Source organism: Neoarius graeffei, chromosome 19 (assembly GCF_027579695.1).
Source record: "Neoarius graeffei isolate fNeoGra1 chromosome 19, fNeoGra1.pri, whole genome shotgun sequence".
Classification (NCBI taxonomy): Eukaryota; Metazoa; Chordata; class Actinopteri; order Siluriformes; family Ariidae; genus Neoarius; species Neoarius graeffei.
In genome coordinates, this window is record NC_083587.1 from 62,671,453 (window position 1) to 62,691,154 (window position 19,702).

General features: G+C 40.4%; 1 protein-coding gene across 1 annotated transcript in view; it reads right to left on the reverse strand.

Annotated features, from left to right (window-relative positions):
- thsd7ab (thrombospondin, type I, domain containing 7Ab) overlaps window positions 1–19,702 on the reverse strand; it is a 388,049-nt gene that overhangs the window by 132,997 nt on the left and 235,350 nt on the right. Inside the window, exon 8 of the mRNA XM_060900617.1 lies at window positions 4,936–5,130. Coding sequence (XP_060756600.1) covers window positions 4,936–5,130 — 195 coding nt within the window. The remainder of the gene's footprint in view (window positions 1–4,935; window positions 5,131–19,702) is intronic.

Genomic DNA, 19,702 nt, shown 5'->3' on the forward strand with positions numbered 1-19,702 from the left:
ACAGAGGTGGTTTGTTTACTGATGCTGCTTTTTAAGCAAACTTTTTGCTAAACTTTTCCTTTTTCAATGCAATAATGAATTATTGAAGGCTGTTTTTTTTTTTTTTTAATTCATGTCTTTTACTTACGGAGCTTAAAGCCACACTAATTTGTGGACTTTAACTGAACCACATTTATTTGATTTTGTTGGGCTAACAACCAAATACCGTAAGTAGAAACATGTACAATATTTTATTCCTTTAATATTTTTACTAGCCCAAAATCATTTCCTCGTTTTCAACAACACCAGTCCTACTCTTCTCTCCTGTCTACACTGAAGGAGACAAAATGCCCAACAATACCCCAAGCCTCTGTCTCGCTCTTCAGCAGTGAAATGAGAATGTGTCTGACATAATTGCTGACATTCTCAGCTCTCTGGATAACAGAGCAGCCTAAAGGAGCATCGAGACCTGTCCATCTGGAAGAGCAAAGCAGCTCCATAACGAGGAGAAAGCACACCCTCGTTACGATTGGAAAAAATATGACTTTGAAGAACTTTAGCCTTGAGAGACCTGATTCTCTAGTGCTATCTTTCAAAGCAAGGGAAAAACATTTTAAAGAGATCACCGTCTGTGAAACACAGGCATTTTTTTCAGCTCTTCTGCTATTTTATGATTCTTTGGCAATTGGTGTGAGACAGTTCCTTAAACAGGATAATAATAATTCATCAGATGATGTGTCATTGGTCAAGTCATTAGTTTTCTTTTGTTTCAGACATGTAAAAGTTTTTTCCTTTACCTGACATGTTTCGACGGTGTAACTTCCGTCTTCATCAGAGGGACCCTCTGATGAAGACGGAAGTTACACCGTCGAAACATGTCAGGTAAAGGAAAAAACTTTTACATGTCTGAAACAGGGGCGGCACGGTGGTGTGGTGGTTAGCGCTGTCGCCTCACAGCAAGAAGGTCCTGGGTTCGAGCCCCGGGGCTGGCGAGGGCCTTTCTGTGCGGAGTTTGCATGTTCTCCCCGTGTCCGCGTGGGTTTCCTCCGGGTGCTCCGGTTTCCCCCACAGTCCAAAGACATGCAGGTTAGGTTAACTGGTGACTCTAAATTGACCGTGAGTGTGAATGGTTGTCTGTGTCTATGTGTCAGCCCTGTGATGACCTGGCGACTTGTCCAGGGTGTACCCCGCCTTTCGCCCGTAGTCAGCTGGGATAGGCTCCGGCTTGCCTGCGACCCTGTAGAAGGATAAAGCGTCTAGAGATAATGAGATGAGATGTCTGAAACAAAAGAAAACTAATGACTTGATTTAATAGGAAGACATAATGAACGTAACACATCTGATGTGTCATTGGACTGTCAAAAGGAGTCAGTCGTTTAAGTTTGTTGCGTTTCATTGTCACACCGAATTTACATTGAATTCAGAAAAATCTTAGATCAAATCTCACTTTGTCTGAGAAATCATGGCTCTGTGTTGCATACGTACGTAAAAAAAAAAAATCATAATTAACACGTTTTTTGCTTACTAGATTTGGAGGTTTAGAGTTTCCACCATATTTTATATTCACATCCACTCACTGGCCACTTTAATATGAACTTGTTCTTGATTCTAAGATCCCTGTTCTTGGCTGCCAGAGTGGAACCCAATGTGGTCTTCTGTTCTGCTGTTGCATGCTGAGATGCTTTTCTGCTCACCATGGTTACAAAGAGTGATTATATGAGTTATTATATCCTTCCTGGCAAAAAAGCTCGAACCAATCTGTCCATTTTCCTCTGACCTCCCTCTCTTATCAACAAGGCGTTTGTTTTCACCCACAGAACTGTCACTCACTCACTCAGTGATTTTTGATTTTTGCACCATTCTGTGTAAACTCTAGAGACTGTTTTGTGTGAAAAACCAAGGTGATTAACAGTTTCTGAAATACACAAACCAAAAATACTCATCTGGCTCAAACTAACACCCATGCCACAGTGAAAGTCAGTCACACTTCACTGTGAGATCATAATTTTTCCCATTCTGATGTTTGAACATTGTCAACATTTACTGAAGCTCTTGATTTGTATCTGCATGATTTTATGCATTGGGATTGGCCGATTAGATAACTGCATAAAACAGCAGGTGGATGGGTGTTCCTAATAAAGTGGCCAGTGAGTGTATAATGACAGACAGGATTACATTCTCCGAAGTAGATCGCCCTCTAGAGCCCAGGAGATAGGGATTGAAATGCCAATAATTTTCAGTGAATCAGATCATTTGAATCGGCTCACCAATAAAAGTCGACTCTTTCAGACTGAATTTTCAGAATTCAGAATTTTCAGTGGCGGCACGGTGGTGTAGTGGTTAGCGCTGTCGCCTCACAGCAAGAAGGTCCAGGTTCGAGCCCTGTGGCCGACAAGGGCCTTTCTGTGTGGAGTTTGCATGTTCTCCCCGTGTCCGCGTGGGTTTCCTCCGGGTGCTCCGGTTTCCCCCACAGTCCAAAGACATGCAGGTTAGGTTAACTGGTGACTCTAAATTGACCGTAGGTGTGAATGTGAGTGTGAATGGTTGTCTGTGTCTATGTGTCAGCCCTGCGATGACCTGGCGACTTGTCCAGGGTGTACCCCGCCTTTCGCCCGTAGTCAGCTGGGATAGGCTCCAGCTTGCCTGCGACCCTGTAGAACAGGATAAAGCGGCTAGAGATAATGAGATGAGATGAGAATTTTCAGTGGCGGCACGGTGGTGTAGTGGTTAGCGCTGTCGCCTCACAGCAAGAAGGTCCGGGTTCGAGCCCTGTGGTCGACAAGGGCCTTTCTGTGTGGAGTTTGCATGTTCTCCCCATGGGTTTCCTCCGGGTGCTCCGGTTTCCCCCACAGTCCAAAGACATGCAGGTTAGGTTAACTGGTGACTCTAAATTGACCGTAGGTGTGAATGGTTGTCTGTGTCTATGTGTCAGCCCTGTGATGACCTGGCGACTTGTCCAGGGTGAACCCCGCCTTTCACCCATAGTCAGCTGGGATAGGCTCCAGCTTGCCTGCGACCCTGTAGAACAGGATAAAGCGGCTACAGATAATGAGATGAGAATTTTCAGTGATAGTACTTCAGGCTCTGTAGGTCATGTCTTCACTTTTTTTTGGGGGGGGGGGGATCCCTTTTCAGAAATACGAGACAGCTCCCATAGTTCAGCTGAAAAAGCTGACTCAAAGCCTCGACTCGTTGGGGAACGACATATCACTGTGATGCGGTGAAGGTCTTCACCATAAGGCATTAAATGATGAATTTTTATGATTTTTTTACACCTTCTGCTGAACCTGTTTCTGTTTGCTGTGTTGGAATTCACACCTTTGTGTCTTCAAGGCTGCGAGAACTGACACCATCTTTCAGTATAAAAACATGGGAAATTATTGTATTTTTGGCTTTTCAAGCAGCTTTGCTGTACTGCAATGTCGTTCCTCTGGAAAAAAGCTCAACCTCCAGACAAACACAACAGATCTTAACAAAAGCAGTTCAGTTTGAAAAGGTCCAGAGTCAGTGCATCACCTTTTTTTTTTTAATCTGTGTTTGTTGGATGAATTTCAGCCTTTCTGCCGTCTTGCTCAAATCCACTCTCAAATATATCCATAATGCATAAAAGGATTTCTGCATGATTTGGTGTGTTTAGTGTGCGTGTCTTCCATTAGGAAGCAGGGCAAGATGTCTGCAGAACGCAGCAGGCAGAGAGCACATACTTATGATGAAGATGAAAGTAAGACTTGTCTCCTGAATAGCAAGTAATTCAAGAGCACTTTTGTGAAAATGATTTCTCCAAACAAACCCATTCGAGCAAATGACCCGAAACGAGTTGTGTTCGTTGTCAATGTTGCGCCATGCTAATATTGTGCTTTTTTTGCCTTTGTAATGAGTTCTCAGGGATTTCTAAAGTATCTATAACAACTTTCTAGCTAGACTTTCCACTTCAATGTTCATATCATCCACAAAACTCTGAATGTGTCGTTGAGAATAAGAATCAAAGGCCATAAAATACCACAGAAGTTTCTGGAAGTTTTCTCAGAAAAATGTGTGGCCCTTGGCCTTGTAAGAACTTAAAATAAATATTACAACTTTATATCAAACCGAATCTGATTGATAACAAAAAGATAGCATTAGTCCTACAAATTTGTATGACCAAATCTGAAACTCTGCACCGCTAATACCAGCTAGCTGGCTAGCATGAGCTAACCTGACAGGATTTCTGAGAGGTTTATTAATATTCATAAACATTTATAACCTTCACAAAGCTTTTCAGCAAGTGTTTTTAGCATTACTAAAATAGTCATAAAAGTAGCTAAACATAATCGCTGACAATATTACTTCAACCAAATTCATATCTGGTCATGACCTTTGCTGCTAACTAGCTAAGATAAGCTAATCTGACGAAAGGATTTTCAGGTCATTTTCAAAAAAATGTAATTAACGTTCACTGTTAGTTGCTAGGTGGCTAATATGAGGGAACCTGGTAAGATTTCTGAGAGGATTTTTAAGTCACATTCAGAAATGTTCATAATCTTCAGTAGCAATGCTAGTATGAGAGCTAATATGAGCTAACATGGCAAGGTTAGCAAAATGATTTTTAGGTCACATTCATAAATGTTTTACTTTCAGTGCTAATGCTAGTCAGCATGCTAAAAAGAAAAAAAAATAACATAGTAACAAGGTTACTTAAACCAAATGTATAAATGTTCATGCCTTTTATTACTGCTTGCTAGTATGAGCTAAGCTAACCTGACAGAATTATTTGACCTAAGAGCACGTAAAGGCCTTCACAGCTATCTGGCTATAAGAGAGGACTTTTAAGTCATACTGTATGAATAAATGAATACAAGCTAATTTGACAAAAGAGCAGTGGTGCTGAGTACAGGTCACTGTAATTAGTTTGGAAACTTCTAGAAATAAAACTGCCCTAGGACATGGAGAGATGTGTGAGGAAATCCTCCCTGTTACCTTCTCGAGCGCTGTAAGCCAGAATGGCTCTCGTTCTCGTCTGCTTGCCCTCGGCTGTTTTGCTCGAGCATGTCTGTGAGCAGGTGGACCAAGATGTCCAGGGGCTGAGGACGCAGTCATTAGGACATGGGACAACACAAGAAACAGGGCCGGGGAGTGACGCTTCATCACACAGCTCCTTATTCACCTCATTACCTGCACACACAGGAACATTGGAGTGATTTTATTTTAGCTCTTATTCGAAGGCAACATTCTATAAATCTTTCAGAGAAATCCCATAATTCTGTTCTCATGACAAAAACTTGAAGATTGGAGGAACTATTTTGAGTGTGGAACACATTTACAAATAGTGAACTATTGTTTATTTTGTTTTTAGCAATCAGATACGATAAGTCAAGCACATGTATACAAAGTTTGCACATGACGTCACAGAGTCGAGGATTCCCTAGTGGCGGCCATCTTGTGGGGCAAGCTTACCGTATGGGTCACTGAGCACACATTGTAACGCGCGAGTACAAAGTCTTCAAAAGAACCCAAGCAGGCTATTTAAAGCTAGCAATGGTGCACACCTGTTGTATTCACGCTGTCGTAATAGGTCAGATGATGACGTCAAGCGGAGCTTTTATGGAATTCCCACTGTACGGGAGCACGAAGGCGAGCAAACAAAGAAACTCAGCATACAAAGGAGAAATCTATGGCTTGCGAGAATCAACCGCAAGGATTATCAGCCTTCCAAACACAGAAAAGTCTGCTCTGATCATTTTATAAGTGGTAAGTTGTTTAAATAAACAATCAATTGTGTTTAAGTTTGTTTTTGGAAACCAAAACATCGTGTAAACAATCTCTGGAGAATGCCTAACTGGAACCGCTGAGTGTACGTTTACATTGTACACTGACATGGTACTGTAATACCACTAATGGATGTAAAATTTGTCTTAAATCAACTCGATATTATACACACACATATATTTATATGCAGTGTTGAGAGCTCTAAAATTCCAATGTTTACATACCTTGGCTGTAATTAGGACACGGCTCTCACTTGTTTTTATATGGTGGACTTCACGGACCCAGCCACAGACAAAATAATTGTATGACTCCAGCGACTTGTATGCTTTGAGGTTGTCAAGTGTGTAGGCACTTTTACTATTCACAAAATAGTTCACAATATCAGGGTACGATATGGATGGTAGCCCTGCATAGTCACTTGAAAATGCATCTTTGTCCACTTCGTGCCAGTTTGGCTGCATACCGTTGTCGTGAGATGTCGTCTAATATATCTATATACTTCTGTTTGCTTGATTTTGCTGACATTGATCTTTATTTTAGAAAACTGACTATATAAATTCGTCCGAGATAACGTAGCCGGTAATGGCGATGGTCTGTTTTGTTTGACCCACAAGATGGCGGCTGGAGGGCTTTCCCCGGAATGCCATGACATCAGTGAAAACCATGTATTGCCTCCGCCTTGTTTGTTTGTTTGTTCCCAACACAACATAACAGTGAATGGATTTTAATGAAATTTGGTGCAAAGGTGGGCCATGAGCCAAGGAACAAGTGATTACATTTTGATGCAAATCCGGATATGTGACTTGGTGGAGGTATGCACTTTATCAAGTGCCCTTCTAGTTTTTGTTTGAAAGCATTTGTATAATTAGAAGGGCACTTGGTAGAGTGTCTACCTCCATCAAGCCACATACATGAATTTGCATCAAAATCTCACCAGTTGTTCCTTGGCTCATGGCCCACCTTTCCACCAAAATTTATCAAAATCCGTTCACTACTTTTTGAATTACGTTGGGAACAAACAAACAAATGGAGCCAAAAACATTACCTCCTCCAACAAATTGTTGGTGGTAATTAAATACTTTTGGAATTTGGGGGTGGAGTCCAGTCTTAAAAGCAAACCAAATTATAATAAGATAAGCAAGAACTATAATTTAGGACAAATGAACCATAAATATATAATTTTATTAATAATATATTTACATTTTGTACTAGTAGTGTGCATGAATATGAAATATAACAGCTCTCCATATAAAACAACATGGCTAAATAGCCCATGGTCACTAACATACTAAACTAGTTAGCTAGGGAACTTCTAGTGCACATTTGTCACAGTTTACTTTAGTAAACTACAGTAGCACATTCTGACAGTCAGTATGTATATCTAGCTTGAACATCAATTTGAGCATCAACGTAGAACATCTGCAAAACACGTTAGATCTGGTTTTCACTTATGTTATACGTAGCAGCTGTAAACAGTCTTTCCCTCACCAGCCTCTCTTTCTTTTTTCTCTTGAAGTAATACAACAAAAAAAGGCAGCTTGTCTAGTTACCAAGAAACCAGAAAGCATGAACTCCTCTCTCCTGAAGATGTCAGAAAACCTATGGTTACAGCTTTATCTCTGACTGTGACAAAGTCACTGGCACTGGAGACTAAATGTTAAACGTTTTCTTCCCCAATACATCACCATATAAATGATTACACACATATTTAATCTGTTTATGAGGATCGTCTGTGGTACAAGTCCCTGTGCATGAGCTGTTCCTGTAGAAACAATAATGTATTAGAATGAGCACATTAATATTATTATTAAAATAAACCTACGCTCTGAAGCTGAAAATGAATCAGCATTTTCCGTCCAGTCAGAATTGAGAATTCTTGTTCATTTGGTGTCATGTTACATTGTATGATGACACGGAACGGAGTGTTGAATGTGATTTTTGAGTAGCTAGCTCAATAAGCGTGATAAATAGGATATTACGTGGTTGCGAGAAGATATGAGGTTTATCTTCGAGTGCCGAACATATTCACAAGTGAATGAAGTGAACGAGTGAAAATATCTTCACGCAACCATGTAATGTTCTTTATATTACATGGACACATCCACAAAAAATATGCGAGTTAATCAAAAGAATTTTAATTTTGAACCGGTTCGCCATTTTGTCAACACGCATCCAGTCAGCGGGAAAACAGTGGGAATGACATCATCAGAGTGAAATATCGGGAATTATTATACACACAGGACACTTTTTCGATGGAATAAAAACGTGTTCTATTCCCTTCTCACAAGTTTCATTCATTTGGTTTGATAGTAGAGGTCTGCGCGGGTCGGATTTTTCAGTCCCGCTCCCGCCCACGCCAGCATTGTGCAGTCCCGCTCCCGCCCGCGCCCGCAAAGAATTATGATTTTCAGTCCCGCCCGCGCCCACAAAAAAATTATGATTTTCAGTCCCGCTCCCGCCCGCGCCTGCCATATTTTGTCCAGCTCCCGCTCCCGCCCGCAAATCCCGCATGATGCAGACGTTCGCGTTATTTCTCAGGAAGGTTCTTGTCTTGACACAGCGTGATGGTGCCCCGCCCCCTACTTTGAGTGGATTTGAGCATAAATATCTACAGCTCACGCTTGTTATTATTTACCTTGTTTCTGAATTCAGCATGTAGTGTCTCTAATAATAATGATAACAATTAGTGCTGTCAAGCGATTAAAATATTTAATCACAAATCACACATTTTTATTACATTAGAAACCATTGTAATTCTCTGATCAGCATAAAAAAGTGAATGGGCTTGCTTTGTACCAATGGTGTGTGTTTTATTTAGTTATTTATTTATTGCAAAGCAGAGCTAGTAAGAGAAGTGAATTGATTTACTGCTTGAGTTAGTCTACAACTCTAATCAGAGAGACAGGTTACACAGTGACGGTAGGCTTGACTCAATGCTATCCCAGAAATCCTTCCTGTAATATGCAAATTTGGCCGCCTCTGATTGGACAGCCAAATTTGCATATTACAGGAAGGATTTCTGGGATAGCATTGAGTCAAGCCTACCATCACTGTGTAACCTGTCTCTCTGATTAGAGTTGTAGACTAATGCAAGCAGTAAATCACTTCACTCATGGTTTTCTTGCTAGCTGGGTGTGAACTGCGAGTCATTAGAATGATCAAAGGATTTCCTGTTAGGATGATCAATGGCAAATTTAAGATGCCATTCCTCACTCAATCTGGCAATCTGACTCTCTCTGCAAATTTAGGCATCTTAAAATGTTTTTATTAATGCCAAATAAAATATCCAACACAAATTATATATGATAGACATAAATTAATAATTTATAAATTTTATTTCAAACACGTTTTTAGTTAGCAGGACTGCAGCTTATCACCGCCCACGTGCATATGTGCACTTCCGGTCCCGCCCGCGCCCGCAATGAGCTTTCAAAATTTGTCCCGCGCCGCACTGCTTTGCGGCGGGTCCCGCGGGACACCCGCGGGAGTGCAGGGCTCTATTTGATAGCATGCAATATTGTTAGCATATCGCTTATCCTACAGTATGTGTATTACATCACTCTACCCAATGGAGAATGAGCATTGAATATGGTTTATGATATTGCATGGTTGTCAAGACAACATGACATCACACGTCAGAGACGTAAAACTTCTGTGCTAGCGAGCGACTGTGAGAATTTGTAAACAAACATGGCCGCCAGGTTTGCTTCATTAAATATGGAAGATTTTGAAAGAATTTTGAAAGAGAAAGGCATGTTGAACACTCGAAAGGAATGTATAATAATAATAATAATAATAATAATAATAACATTGGCTGGCTTTTTTTCATGGTATATCAGATATATTCCATTCAGCTACTCGTCTTCGACTCGTTCAGTATCATGCTAGCTAAAAAATACAAGTTTTTCAACATGAGAAAATAAACTTCATATCTTCAAGCCAACATGTGATTTTCTTTTTATTATATTGACACATTCACAAACAAAAAGGACCCAAATTTATCAAAAGAAAATTTATCATTGATTTCCTCACAAGTGACATATAGAGATTTATATCACGGTTTTGGTTCTCCATGTCCCGGATGGCGCTCGGATGAAAAAATCGAGTGCCATATTTCCCAGTAAAACACTCGTGTCTATATAATAAATCCCTTTATGAAGTGAAATAAAGGTCCGACATGCTCAGTGAAGTGCTTCTGAAGAAACAGCATTATAAAACTGCACAGAATCGAATGAGGACCTCAAACAAGTCCAGGTACACACTGTACATAATACACAATGCTGCATTAAAAAAAAACAAAAAAAAACAAGCAGAGTGCAAAAGAGTGAAGTGTTAATCAGGGCCTGAAATAGATGAAGGCATAGATTCAAAGCTCCCATGAGCCTCTGAAAACACATCTATTATTCATGGTATGTACAGGATGAAGCTTGAGACCTGATTTTGATGGTTTTAAAATACACCATTACACATTTACAGCCTTTTAGATTGACCCAATTTTAAAGAAAAAAAAGCAGAAATGGGAACAAACAAAGCTGATGTGGTTTTTAAAAGAAGTCATGAGAAGTGTTATGAATTTTCATGATTTATTATTCTTTATTATAATACCACATCCATATGCATCCAAACATGTGTTTCTGTTTCAAGCCGCTGGCAAAAAAATAACAGTAACGTACTCTGCATGTTTCCTGACATCAGTGTAAAAATCTGAATTTCATTTTCATTAACCGTCTGCTTTGCCTGAGCCTCCTGGAAGCACCACATAAAAAAAGAAAGAAAGAAAAGATGGATTTCAGACCTGAACTCAATGTTAAATGTAGCCTATGGCAGCAATATGCCTTTTGCTCTTCTAGACATTTTATTATTTCATTACCTCAGTCATTTGTCTTTATCTCATCATATAGATGATGAACCTCGGTCTCCTCCTCATTCTCATCCATGAAACCACCAGCACCATCACCACCATCACTGCATCATCACTATCACCACCACCACCACCATTACCAGCATCACCACCACCATCACCACTGCTACCACCACCATCACTGTCACTATCACCACCATCATCACCACCACCACCACCATCGCTGCCACCATCATTGCCACCATCACTATCACCACCACTGCCACCAGCATCACCATCACCACCACTGCCACCATCATCACCGCCATCATCACCAGCATCACCAGAGAAAGAATTTCACTGTACTCTAATGTGTATGTGACAAATAAAAGCTTCTTAAAAAGAAATGGAAAAGTTTTCCATAATTCAGTTAAACACTACCTGAGAAATCCCGTTCTGAATGACTGGAGATCATTTGAATTCGATTGGAGATCTGAATGACTATCACGAGAAGAGAAGACCCAGCTTTAACCACACATCATCATTCAATGGAAGCACAGACCATTCACAATGGTGTTTTGTTGACTGCAATTCTGTGTCAAATCTACGCCGTGTCACAACAGAGTTACATTTCTGGAGAGATGTTGTGGATTATTTTCCAATAAGAGCGTGATTTTTAAAACAAGGAGTGTTTTAAACCTGACTTCAGGATGGTGTACAGAGTGTGCTGGAAGGGATTAAAGCAACGCTTATAGCACCGCTGAAGTGTCCCTGCATTCGAAAATAATGATGAAAAAAATGCCACGGCCTCATGGTTAGAGAATCAGCTTTGGGACCAAAACCCACGGGGAGAACATACAAACTCCACACAGAACAACCCCCATCAGCTATGAGGTTTGAACCCAGAACCTTCTTACGATGAGGCGACAGTGCTAACCACTACACCACCGTACCGCCAAGCTGAAATCTACTATCACGATATTGTGTAAATGTAAATATATAAAGTGTGAGGCTCTGTAGTGGCTGTAGATCGTTCTAACAGCCAGTTTAATCCCGCACCTAAATTTGTGGATTTAAACACTATGGTGTTATTTTTGTGCCTCATTCCAGATTGTTGGGAATTTCACTCCGAGACACTCATCCTGCTGAATACGGAGGAGTTCAAATACTTCAGGAATGCTTTCTGTGAAGATTCACTCGGTTTATAATTAATCACATAAACTTACTTTTCCACAGTAAATTTGTTTCAACACAAGTTTGTCCACGTTTATTATTTTCTGTTTATTATTTCTGCAGTGAAACATGGAGCTCATATTCCACTCTTCCTCGATGTCTAAAAGTAGTGAATTCTGGTGTGTGTCATGCAATAGCGCCTCCTAGAGGAGATGCACAGCTGACATGCAAGTGCAAGTATACCTAGATAGAGGCTGTGACTAAAGTCACAGTGATTTGCACTAACTGTTACAAACCGGGACGTCTAGTCACCGTAACCTATAGATCCGCAATGGTAAGAGATAGAGAATGATGCTTAGTGAGGAAAAGGTGTGCCCTGCTGCCCTGAACAAAAAAAAAAAAAAACACCTGATTGAAAAAATCATGAAAATTGACAGTTATAAGTGATTGAAAAAAATCCCTTTTCTCATGGATCATTCCAGATCAGTGATCCAGATCAGCACCAAAAGTCATAGCAATGTAAATCAGCCCAGAGGTATTCTTCATGTGAAATTTGGTGATGACTGGTTGAAAACTGAGGGAGAAATAGTGTCCTAAAAATATTAGGATAATAATAATAATAATAAGAGATTAAGAAATAGATAGATACTGTGACTTGTGCTAGCTGTTACAAACCAGGACTTCTGGGCACCGTACCCTATAGATCCAGAATGGTAAGAAATAGAGAATGACGGTTAGTGAGGAAAAAAAAATCCCATTTTTCATGGATCATTCCAGATCAGTGATCCAGATCAGCCCAGAGGTATTCTTCATGTGAAATCTGGTGATGATTGGTTGAAAACTGATGGAGAAATAGTGCCCTAAAGCCGTATAGGATAATAATAATAATTTTTTAAAATAAAATAAATCATTAATAATAATAATAATAATAATAATAATAATAATGGGCGGCACGGTGGTGTAGTGGTTAGCGCTGTCGCCTCACAGCAAAAAGGTCCGGGTTCGAGCCCCGGGGCCGGCGAGGGCCTTTCTGTGCGGAGTTTGCATGTTCTCCCCGTGTCCACGTGGGTTTCCTCCGGGTGCTCCGGTTTCCCCCACAGTCCAAAGACATGCAGGTTAGGTTAACTGGTGACTCTAAATTGACCGTAGGTGTGAATGTGAGTGTGAATGGTTGTCTGTGTCTATGTGTCAGCCCTGTGATGACCTGGCGACTTGTCCAGGGTGTACCCCGCCTTTCGCCCGTAGTCAGCTGGGATAGGCTCCAGCTTGCCTGCGACCCTGTAGAACAGGATAAAGCGGCTACAGATAATGAGATGAGATGAAATGAATAATAATAATAATAATAATAATAACTAGATAGATACTGTGACTAAAGTCATAGTGATTTATGCTAGCTCTTACGAACCGGGACGTCTGGGCACTGTACCCTATAGATCCAGAATGGTAAGAGATAGAGAATGACGCTTCGTGAGGAAAAAAGCCCATTTTTCATGGATCATCCCAGATCAGTGATCCAGATCAGCACCAAAAGTCATAGCAAATTAATTCAGCCCAGAGGTATTCTTAATGTGAAATCTGGTGATGATTGGTGGAAAACTGATGGAGAAATATCATCCTAAAAATGTTATAATAATAATAATAATAATAATAATAATAATAATAATAATAAAGTAGAAAGATCCTGAGTGAGAGTAACAATTTGCGCCAGCGCTGCTAGCACAAATTAAATACTTCAGCACAGAAGTATAAATCGGCCTTTATGCCCACCACTTTGTTGTGGATTATTTTCCTATAACAGCATGATAAGGAGTGTTTTAATCCTTGATCCAGGATCGTCTACAGAGTGTGTTGGAAGGGATTAAAGCAACAGTTACAGCACTTCTGAAGTGTCCCCGTGTTCTGGAATAATGATGAAAGAAAGAATGATTTCTCACTGTGACATTTCAGTCAAATGTAAACTAAAATTATTATCTAACTTTCACAGAGAATCAAGATGAGAAGAAAAAAATGCATAATACTACACAAAGAAAAGAAAAGCCAAATAACTATCATCAAAACAAGTTCTCTTATTGACATCGGTGTTGTTGATACGACATCGATTGTGCAATTCAGGAGGTTGGTTTGTAGACGCACTTCATAAACATCACAACACATTTTCTCCGATACAGCGAAATAAAAACAACGAACAAATCAATTTCCATCAACGTGTGGTGTAAAAGTATAAAAGTCAGTCTGCTGTAGCTCCTGTTTAATGTGTGAGAGAGAGAGAGAGAGAGAGAGAGAGAGAGACGTCTTCTGATCTGCTGAATTATCCACCATTATGATGCAGGAAAACACGAAACCCTGTCAGACAGAGCAAATGTCAGCCGCCTGGAGGTTGTAATAACGGCGGCTTTCTACTTTACTCATCACTGAAAAGCATGACCTATATTACGATGAAATGGTGGATGGAAAGTGTGCAGCGCCTGTGTAGGGTTTAAAATACCTTTTAGTGTCAGACTTTTCAAGGTTTTCAGAGTGTACAAGGTTTTCGGGCAACTCCTTCGAGATGTGTTCGACTTCAGGTAATGCGTGCAGTGTGTGTGTGTGTGTGTGTGTGTGAACCTTCTTACATTTTCCATTAAGGCCAAATATCTCAAGGGGAAACTGAGAAGCTGAGAAGTACACAAGCACAAGTACGAGTACAAATACAAGAAGCTGTTAACTTTCCCCTAGACCAGAATATTCACTTTTCACGATTTACAATAAACAATGTACAAGGTGACAAAATAAAACAAAAACAAAAAGATCGGCGAAGCTCCCTTACAATATTAACTGATATGGCCCTTTTCCACTACCCTTTTTCAGCTCACTTCAGCTCGCTTCAGCTCACTTCAGCCCGACACGGCTCGCGTTTCGACTACCAAAAAACAGCACGACTCAGCTCGCTTCAGCCCTGCTTAGCCCCTAAAACTCGCACGGTTTTGGAGTGGGGCTGAAGCGAGCCAAACCGTGCCGAGTGAGGCTAGGGGCGTGAGCAGACACTCCCCTGTGCACTGATTGGTGAGGAGGAGTGTCCTCACATGCCCACACACGCCCCGCGAGCACGCTGGGATCTGTAAACACCGTAAACCCGGAAGAAGGAGAATTACGAGAATTTCTGAAGCCTTATGCGCCTCGCCTCATCTATACGCTCTTGCCAGTATCTGTTGGCGTTGTCGGTGACAACAAGCCACAGCACCAAGACCAGCAACACTAACGACTCCATGTCCTCCGTGTTTATTGTTTACTATTCGGGTCGTGAGACTACCGCTTAAAAGCTCACTGATGTCACTGTTTGCGCTGCTTAACGACATCACGTGACGTCCACCCACTTTCGCTAACTCCACCCAATGTGTCCACCCACTTCCAGCCAGCACGGTTCAGCGCGGTTGTAGTCGAAATACAACTCCAACAGCCCCACTCAGCCCGACTCAGCTCGGCACAGCTCAGCCCGACTCAGCCGTGTTTGTAATGGAAAAGCGGCATTAGTGTTGTTCATGATTAAGTGAATTAACAGTCGATAAATGGGGTCAAATACATAATAACATTTAACGACTTTCTTGAAAACGCTGTTTATCATTAGTTACTTTGCTGTTTATTCAACAGAACTGAATAGCTGTGTTTAAACTTGAATGTAATCGGCTGTGAAACAAGAAGTATTTTTAGAAAAGAAAAATAAAAAAACATTTGCAATTTTTAACTTTGTAAGACAGCGTATCCGGGCCATTTTAGCTTAAAAAAAAGGAGAAATATATGGAGCGGAGGCGATGGGGTAATATTCTGAGGAAAAAAAAAACCCTCCGAATTTCTGAGATTAAAGTCATATGTTTATGAGAAAAAAAAAAAAAACCTCGGATATTCTCAGAGATTATAAAGTCATACATTTGCGAGAAAAAAAATCACAATTAAATGAGAAACAAAACTCAGAAAAACTTTTTTTTTTGGTCAAAGAACCAGACCATGTCACTTTGCAAGGTTGGATCAGCAACATCGCACTGCAGACGCCGCGGATTTATAGGAAAAATCTCAGGAAAAAAACCAAGATTTTTTTTTTTTATTAGAAGTTCCAAGATTAAGAAGTCACAAATTTACAAGAAAAACAAACAAACGAACACACAAGCCTCTCATGCTTCCCGGCTTCAGTGCATTCTGAGAAATGTAATAGAAAATCTCGTTTTTTTCTTCTATATTACATAGACACGAGTATTTTACTGGGAAATACGCCACCCGTATTTTTCATCCGAGCTCCATCCGGGACATGGAGAACCAAAACCATGACATAAATCTCTATCTGTCACTCGTGAGGAAATTGATGATAAACTTTGTTTTGATAAATTTGGGTACTTTTTGTTTGTGAATGTGTCGATTATAATAAAAAGAATATCACACGCTGGCTTGAAGATATGAAGTTTATCTTCTCGTGTTGAAAAACATTGTGGATCTGAGTGACATATTTAAATAATATTGGCTTCTTTTTTTTCGTGGTCTATCAGATATATTCCATTAAGCTAGCATGATACTGAATGAATCGAAGACGAGTAGCTGAATGGAATAAATCTGATAGACCATGAAAAAACCCAGCCAATATTATTATTATTATTATCTCATCTCATTATCTCTAGCCGCTTTATCCTGTTCTACAGGGTCGCAGGCAAGCTGGAGCCTATCCCAGCTGACTACGGGCGAAAGGCGGGGTACACCCTGGACAAGTCGCCAGGTCATCACAGGGCTGACACATAGACACAGACAACCATTCACACTCACATTCACACCTACGGTCAATTTAGAGTCACCAGTTAACCTAACCTGCATGTCTTTGGACTGTGGGGGAAACCGGGGCACCCGGAGGAAACCCACACGGACACGGGGACAACATGCAAACTCCGCACAGAAAGGCCCTCGCTGGCCACGGGGCTCGAACCCGGACCTTCTTGCTGTGAGGCGACAGCGCTAACCACTACACCACCCTATTATTATTATTATTATTATTATACACATTCCTTTCCGATGTTCAACACATCTTTCTCTTTCAAAATTCTCTCAAAATCTTCTGTATTTAGCAAAGCAAAGCTGGCAGCCATGTTTATTTACAAATTGTCCCAGTCACTCACTAGTGTGAAAGTTTTAAATCTCCAACATGTGACGTCATGTTGCCTTGACAACCATGCAATATTGTAAACCATATTCAACACTCATTCTCCATTGGGTAGAGTGACGTAATACACGTAGGATAAGCGATATGCTAACAATATTGCATGCTATCGAACCAAATGAATGAAACCCACTAGAAGGGAAAAGAACACATTTTTATTCCATCGAAAAAGCATCCTGCATGGATAATAATTCCTAATATTTCACTCCAATGACGTCACTTGTAGTGTTTTCCCGCTGACTGGATGCGTATTGTCAAAATGGCGAACCGGTTCAAAATTAAAATTCTTTTGATTAACTTGCATTTTTTTTCTTTTATAATATAAAGAATGTTACACGGTGGTGTAAAGATATGAAGTTTATCTTTTCGTGTTGAAAAATATATCACTAGTTGGTGATGCTAACTCGTGATGTATACATTCACCACTCAAAGATAAACTTCATATCTTCACGTAACCGTGTAATATCCTCTATATATTACACAACTGAGAAGGAAAGACTGCATTTCCTGTAACTCTTGGCTCAGCCATGGCGTCTGTGGTGTGATGATGTCGATCAAACCTGCAAAGTGAAGCGATCTGGTTCCTTGACAAAAACAAACAAACAAAAAACCCACTTTTTTCCAAAGTTTTTTTTCTCTCCCAAATTTATAACCTTATAATCTCTGAGAATATCTGACTTTTTACTCATAAATTTGCGACTTAAATATCAGATAGAGGTCTGCGCGGGACAGAATTTTCAGGCCCGCTCCCGCATTGTGCAGTCCCGCTTCCGCCCGCTCCCGCAAAGAATTATGATTTTCAGTCCCGCTCCCGCCCGCGCCTGCCATATTTTGTCCCACTCCTGCCCGCAAATCCCGCATGATGCAGACGTTCGCGTTATTTCTCACGAAAGTTCTTGTCATTGGCTTGGGGAATTAAACATGCTGAGCTTAGCTGAGCTCTCCACTGACCGATCCTTCACCTAGCGCACGTAGCGAGGGTGCGCGTTGCCAGGCGGCATGCGCAGCTGAGGCTTTACAGAGATACCCATTCGGAAACGTACGTGAGATTAGACCACATCCACAAATTTAGGCATCTTAAAATGTTTTTATTAATGCCAAATTAAATATCCAGCACAAATTATATATGATAGACATAAATTAATAATTTATAAATTTTATTTTAAACACTTTTTAGTTAGCAGGACTGCAGCTTATCACCTCTCCCGCCCGCTCCCGCATTGTGCACTCCCCCTCCCGCCCGCACCCGCAATGAGCTTTCAAAATTTGTCCCGCGCCGCACTGCTTTGCGTCGGGTCCCGCGGGACTCCCGCGGGAGTGCAGGGCTCTAATATCAGAATTTCTGAGCTCTTTCTTTGAATATTACTCCTTCCTTCAGCTCTGTCGTTTTTTTTTTTTACCTACAGTGACGCTAATACACTGTCATACTTTAGAGTTTTTCTAATAAGTGAAAAAAAAAAAAGAATTTTCCAAATCAGTGACAAAAGGTGTCAAATCCATAAAAACAACAACAACAAAACATTAACACTTTGTGTCACATTGAGCTCTTTTGCACTGAGAGTTTTGACGAAGACTTTTGAGTTTTGGAAAAGTCAGCTTGGTACTTAAAATAAAAAAAAAACCTCAATAAAAACAACAACAAAAAGACTAACTTACAAAAGAGCAAAGCCAACGAAAAGTTCTATTTTGTTTGTCTGGTGCCACACACAAAATGAAAGAAAGGTGTCTGAGAGCATCTGAAACACTTTCTCTCTCTCTCTCTCTCTCTCTCTCTCTCTCTCACACACACACCCCTTGAAAACCTTCTAAAAAAAAAGTGTCTTATTTTAGTGGGAAAAAAGAAACCTATTCTTCAAAATAATGCTTGTCACAGATGGTGCAGTAAAGCCCTGGCTCTCAACTGAACACTCCAGTTCATGTCGTCTGGTTTCTTCCTACCGATTTTCAGCATCTTTGGAAACAAACAGCACAAATTCACATGATTTATTTATTAGACTTTTATAGGATCTTTTGAGCGAGTTTGCAGCTTTGACAGCAGACATGACAAACACAGACCACGTCTGGAAAATCTGCAGCTTATTCTCTCTCTGGGAAAAGTGTTAATGCGTGAAGGCTGGCTCATAAACCGCAACTTTAAATCTAACGTCGATACCATATCCGACTTTCCGAAGGTGGTGATTAATTCTCTGTAACAGCATGTACTATACTATTATTAAAGCAATAACTCAAATATGTTATAATTTCTCTCATGACAGGGACGTTTATGGAGAACAATCTACAGTACATCAACAAAGGTGTAATGGTTGATAGAGGGAAGTTTTCGAGATGTTTATTTAACATTTCTGGAAGGAGTCTCCAGCGTCAACAATCTGTAAACAGCTTTTTCGACATCTTCGGGACAGAGGAGTTCACACTTTGTAGTTTCTCGGTAAGGTGATAAGCTGCGTCGAAAGAAAAAAAAAACAGACTGCCGAGGAAATGACTGCATTCGCTGTAACTCTCGGCTCAGCCGTGGCATCTGTGGTGTGACGACGTTGATCCAATATTGATTCACAAACTGACGTGATATGGTTCCTTGACAAAAAAACCACAAATTTTCTGAGTTTTGTTTCTTGTAAAAATGTTACTTTGTTTTTTGGAAATTTGCGACTTTTCTCAGAAAGTTCTAACTTTGCAATCGCAGACAATATCTGAGTTTTTTTCTTGTAAATTTACAACTTTAATCTCAGAAATTTTGAGTTTTTTTTCTTGAAACATTACCCCCTCCATCAGCTCCAGATTTTTTTTTAAAC